Source organism: Triticum urartu, unplaced genomic scaffold (assembly GCF_003073215.2).
Source record: "Triticum urartu cultivar G1812 unplaced genomic scaffold, Tu2.1 TuUngrouped_contig_6497, whole genome shotgun sequence".
Lineage (NCBI taxonomy): Eukaryota > Viridiplantae > Streptophyta > Magnoliopsida > Poales > Poaceae > Triticum > Triticum urartu.
Window position 1 is genome coordinate 169 of NW_024117262.1, and position 6,254 is coordinate 6,422.

The following is a 6,254-nucleotide window of genomic DNA, read 5'->3' on the forward strand; positions in this document are numbered from 1 at the left end:
GCTTCTCCTAGAGGCCAACGGCTAGAGATGCCCTCAGATGCCAATGCCACTGAACTTCTCCGGGTTCCATGCCAGCATGCAGATCTTCCAGCCCGAGTGACTGCGCAGACTCGATCGACTAATCGTGGGCGCCGCGACTGGGGGGCACACGCCCCCAGTGCACGGTTTAGCGCCGGTGCGCCTTCAGGGAACGATTTTTTGCTTCTCCTAGAGGCCAACGGCTAGAGATGCCCTCAGATGCCAATGCCACTGAACTTCTCCGGGTTCCATGCCAGCATGCAGATCTTCCAGCCCGAGTGACTGCGCAGACTCGATCGTTGCCCTCGCGCGCTGGCAAGAGAGTCACCGCTGCTCGTGCCGTGTCGGCGGTCAGTGGCAAAGAGAGGCCGACCTCCTTCGAATCCTTCCAAAGTGCCAGGTCCATCTGTGCGTCCGCCCGCGCGAGCGAGTCCGGCCTTGGACAGTGCTCGGTGCTGGCTTGTCGACGACGCTGACATTCCACTTCCAGAGCTTCTTCTGGTTAGCAAACGGCCGTGAGGTATTTCACGAGTTTTTTAGTATACGTACAACCAACTCGTCAGATATTCAACGAGTACTAACTATTCCACAACCATCAGCAGCCCCACTTTTTTTTATTCTACTTAGCAGCTGCATGCCCAACGCATCCAGCGTATTCCAATCTGGTCGATCGCCAGCGAGCTTTATCTTTGCGTCGACGCAGCAGGTTGGGACAACAACTAATTTCCTATCTAATTATGTCACATCTAATCTAATGTCCACTATGTTTGTGGTTCATTTTTTTTCTCTCAGTTTTTTTGTTTCAAGTTGCTACATTATTTGTGGAAGCTTAGATGTGACATTTTTAAAAAATATCTAGATGTGAATTAGACAAACTGTTTTATAGGAGTTAAATATCAGATATTTAGTCGCGGCCGACGACGACTTGGTGAGGGCTATGGGAAATTAAGCGTCCATCCCGGTCCCTGTCGCTACGATTACGCTGCGTGTAGATCAACTGGGCAATTAAGTAGGTGGGAGACATAATAGTAGACTCGTCGACATGCAAACTGAGATCAAATTTGCACATGCGTCCATTGATTGGGACGGCGTGTTCCTGCGGATATTGGAAATCTCTTTCTGTTTATCTAAATTCTTCTAGAAACACAAAATATTTTGTAGCTAATTAGCTGGCTCATGGTCAGCCAGACTAACGAATTTCTGGAAGAACTCACTGTTCCTATATATATATAGACTGTGTGCATCATTCTATCTGAAATCTAAAACATTTTTCTGAAGCTTTTTTGCGCTACTTTTTCTGAAACATTTGTTACTGGATCCAGACGAACAGGGTCAAAAGTTTGGACTAAAACTCAATGGGGTGACATGGCCCTTCCTACAGGCTAGCCATGATAGTACAGTAGGTCATCGTCCCTAACTATTTGTTCAGCCTCCAAGTCGGACACCGTGCGCCCGAGGGTAGGGAAGCAGATTTCGTGTTGCATACGCTGAAGTACATAGTAGAACTAGTGCAGAACCGGGATATTTTACAGGTCAACGTGGACACGACGAGGGGACATGCCAGTGTACGCCACTGAGAGGTCAACTTCCAACTCCACGATCTCCCAGCAAGATCTTTATTAGAGCATCTACAAGAACAACTGGTAATCCACTTCATAAGAGCTCTGTTGTGGCCATTCAATGCAATCACCTCAATCTAGAGCACATCCTTCAAAGCTTGCCGGCGAAAAGGGCGTCATTCCCCTTAAGATATTTGGGCCTTCCTCTATCTGTCTGGAAGCTTAAGTTGGTGGATTGACAATTCCTTATGGACAAGGTTGCGAGCAAGTTGGTTACCTATGATGGCCAAAATATCATCACCATTGGATGCACAACCCTTGTCAAGTCCGTCATCACCTCACAAGCGATCTACTAAACCACGCCGTTGGTCATACCGCCGAGCATTCTTCAAAGCATCAACAAACTCGAGCGAGCCTTCCTTTGGTCCTGATCGGACAAGACGATGGGTGCCAAGTGCAAGGTGAATTGGGAGATTGTTTGCCGATCGCGTGAATATGGCGGTCTAGGGGTCCTCAACACCGACAAATTTGCGAGGGCCTTGCGTTTGAGGTGGCCATGGCTTGAATGGACCGCACCTCACAAGATGTGGGGGGGTTTGGGAAACCCATGTGACGAGGACGACCTTGACTTCTTCTATGCGTCCACAATCATCACCATGAGGAATAGGGCTAAAACACTTTTTTGGGATTCTCCCTGGCTCCATAGATGCAAGCCCAAGGACGTCGCTCCTCTCATCTTTGAGGCCTCCTCGAGAAAAAATTGGAAGGTGCGCGAGGCCCTAAAAAGTAATGCGTGGATCCTCAAGATCAACACCTCCACGGTCGTATCCATTGAACACATTCAACAATTCTTCACTCTATGGGCGCTTTTAACTGATGTCCACCTTGATGAACATGCCGAAGACACCATTGTGTGGAAGCACACGACAAGCGGACACTACTCTACGGCCTCCGCCTACAAGGCCCAATTTCTAGGCTTGGTCATCTCCCCCATGGATGAAATGATTTGGAAGGCTTGGGCGTCATCAAAGGCTAAATTCTTTGCTTGGTTGGCTATTCAAAATAGAATTTGGACCGCGGATAGGCTTGCAAAGCGGGGATGGCCAAACTGCGGGCTTTGCACTCTTTACAAGAGAGATCAAGAAAGTGGACCACATCTCTTCTTCAAATGCCGCTACACCATTCGGCTATGGAACTCGCTCATCGTGAAATTCGGCCTTCACCACTTGGACACTACTACTTGGCAGCTACATGATTCGGTAAAGGAGTGGTGGACAAAATAGAACCGGTGCCGGAGTCCTGAATAGAAAGGCTATGGCCTCCTTACCATGCTCGTGTCATGGACCATTTGGAACGAGAGGAATGCCCGTATTTTTTCGACAGAAGAGCGCTCCTTCACCAATCTTGCTCAACTTCATCGTTTGCGAGGCAAACCTTTGGGTCACTGCTGGAGCAAAGAAATTAGGGGCTATTATTTTACGCGAGTAATCATTCATGCCGTGTAAGAGTGACTTCTGTAACAAACTCTCTATCTTAATTAATACATGAGGCGAATCTTTTGCCTCCAGAAAAAAAGCCGGCAATAATTCCGAACAAGTCGAATCTTCACGTCCTGTTTTGCGTGCTGCAATTGCCCAACGGCGCGGCTTGCAGCATCGCTAGTTCATGGCTACTCACCGGGACGGAGATTACGGCCGGGCCGACGCACGTGGACATATGGCGCTCCCCGGCGGCGCCGCCCGCTCTCTGCTGCTACGTACATTGCCTCCGGCGCTGGCCGTTTACCTGCACTTTACCGATTCAATGAAGTTTTTCCTCAGCTTATTATTACCGGTCGTCTTGTTTCAAAAAAAAAACTTGTTTCAAAAATTATTACCGGTCGCGCTCGCGTTCTACCTGACCAACGAAGGTCTAGTGGCTGTGTAGTGGCAGTGGAGAATCGTTCGCGGCCATGGGCTGTCTGTCCGGTAAGGTGTCACCGAACTTCTCCAGGCTACGTGACTTGGGAATAATTTTTCAGGTTGAGTGAGTGTGCAGTGACTGGACCGTGCCCTGGTGCTCGGGGCAAAAGTGTCCCTGGAGCGAGTGTCGTGTCTGTGGCAAGAGAGACCGACCTTCCTTTGGAAGCGCCAAGTCCAACTATGCGTCCCCCGAGCCCGGCGATAAAGTTATTCCCTGCTCGGCCGTCGTCGACGTTGACGTTCCAGAGCTTCTTGGTGAACAAATGCCCGTTGAATATTTGAGCAGTTTGTTGTTGGTAGTTGTATTGGCAAATACAAACTGGTCAGATATTCAACAAGTTTGTCAGTTAAACTACTCCACTTGGGAGGTAGCTGTTTCAACTTATCTAGAGTATGTACATGCATAAACTGCCGGGCACTGATACTTTAAGTTCGTTCATCTGAAAAGGGCACTGATATTTTACGTTCGTTCAGAAAAAGGAGCCCCGCAGGCACTTTATTTGATAGAGAGACGAGAGCCAACTGAGAGACATGGCGCCAATCCAACAGGTGATAGGCATTGGTCTGCCCCGCAACTCATTTCTGGCCAAAAAACACAATTAATTATGTATCGCCTTCAATAACTAACAAGAAGCTGGCCAGCTGTGCGTTCTCCCAACATCATCTTGTTGCGCAAGTTCAAGAGTTGGAGGTGCTAGGCTATCCCAAGTTCCCAACCCAGAAAGAAGAAAAATATACAGTAACAAGCAGGAAGAACCAATCCTCGACCCAGGACCAATTCATTCATCATTCGAATCATGAACTCAATAGAAATGTCGTCGGAATCGGGGGATTTCTCCCGTGCTCTGGCCTGATCCGGCCGGCTGGGAGCTCCACAGGCGCCGCATGATGGGAGCAAGCGACGGCGAGACGCCACCAAGGAGCTTATCCAAAGCCGAAACAGGGGCAAGTCGTGCCCACACTCCAGAAGCAGAAAGTTGTTGCGCCGCCTGCTCTGGGTCGGTACATTGCCTCCGGCGCATGGCGTTTACCGGCGGTTTACCGATTCGGAACTTTTTCCCCGGCCGGCCTATCGGTCGCCCTCGCGTCCTACCTGGACACTGGAAAATCGCAGTATGTAACCATGGATTGCCTGCCCGGTCAGGTGCCACTGAACTTCTCCAGGTTTCGTGGCAGGCAGATCTTTCCAGCCCGGGTGACTCTGCACTGACTCGATCATGCCCTGCTGCGTCGGCAAGAGAATTTCTTCTGCCCGCGTCCGCGCGCGCGGCCGAGTCCGGCGACGCTGACATTTCAGAATATCTGGTTAGAAAATGGATATTTTACGAGTTCGTTAGAACGTACTACCAACTCGTCAGACATTCATCATCAACCCCACTTGATTTGTTTGCTTAGCAGCTAGCCAACGCATCCAGTGTACCTACAGTCCTACACATACAGCGGTTCTGAACAGAAGACGATCTTAGAGATGATTTTCTTTGTGCCTGCGCCGGTACGATGTATGATCAGTATTCGGATCGTTAAGCCAAAGAAACACCGTATTTGATAGGGAGATGGGAGCAAACTGACAAGTACTGGTGTGGCGAGCAACTCGTTTCCGGCCAAGAAACATAACTGATTAAACAAGAAGGTAGCCAGCTGTGCGAGCCCACCATCATCTTCTTGCGCAAGTTCAGGAGTTGGAGGGGGAATCCCAACCGCTACGCCGTCCGTCGAGCCAACAGTAAAATATCACAACTAGGAAGAAGAAAAATCTCAGTTCGTTCACCAATTCGATCTTGAAAATTCTACAGAAATCTCGCCGGAACCGCCGCGTGCGTGTTTCGCCTCGCCTGATCCGTTCGGCCGGGGGCGCTCACGGGTACGGCGTGACCGGAGCAAGCGACGGCAAGACGCCACCGATCTCACGCGGAGCTTATCCGAAACCGAAACAGGGTCCAGAAAGGAAACAGAAGCAGAAGCAGAAATGTGCTGCGCCAAACAAATCATCAAAGGACGGATAAGCCTCCCGCCACGGGTCAAAGAATTAGATGCATCAACCATGTGTCTCAATTTATAACCCGCTCATGTAGTTATATCGTACACCAAGGGCGTTCGTTTTACACCACGGAGAGCACAGGACGAGCTCACTCTATGTACAGATTACACAAGAGAGGAGGTAGCTAAATGGATCAGGTCGGGATCAAATTGGGTCAAAACTCAGAAGCATCTAACTGTATCTTGCATCTTGCTATGGCATGTCGACGTTGATTTGTTTACTGGTACTTGTCGATGGGACGCTCGCCGGCCGTGGACGTGGCGGAGAGCCGGCTCGGCCTGGGGCGGAACCCGCCCACGCGCCTCCGCTGCTGCGAGTGCTGCGCCGCGGGGGACGGGGCGAGGGCTCGGCGGGCACACTGCCCGCTGTCCATGCGCTTCGAGCCCAGACTGCAGGTACTGCGGATGGACGGAGGGGAAGCAGGCTTGCTACTGCCGGCGGGGGTCGCCTGCTTACGCTCCTTGTGGAGGCTGCACCGGAACGAGCCCGGGTGGTTCGTTGAGGAGCACATGCAGGACCGCCGGCTGCTGGCTGCGGAAGCTCCACCGGTGGAGGACTGGGACGAGACGCTGACGGAGTTGCCGGACGAGCGGGTCGCGCCGCTGCCGCCGGCGAGCTTGACGCGGATGGGCGAGGCGGGGGGGGAGCTGGGGATGGGCAGGACCGGGGCGCGGGGGC

General features: G+C 51.3%; 1 protein-coding gene across 1 annotated transcript; it reads right to left on the bottom strand.

The window, feature by feature from the left end:
- Positions 1-5,569: 5,569 nt before the first annotated feature.
- On the bottom strand, positions 5,570-6,249 carry LOC125530696 (mediator of RNA polymerase II transcription subunit 1-like; the record flags this gene model as incomplete). The annotated part of the gene is made up of 1 exon (XM_048695091.1): positions 5,570-6,249. A coding segment is annotated over one exon (456 nt), but the record flags the coding sequence as incomplete, so codon positions are not given.
- Positions 6,250-6,254: the final 5 nt, after the last annotated feature.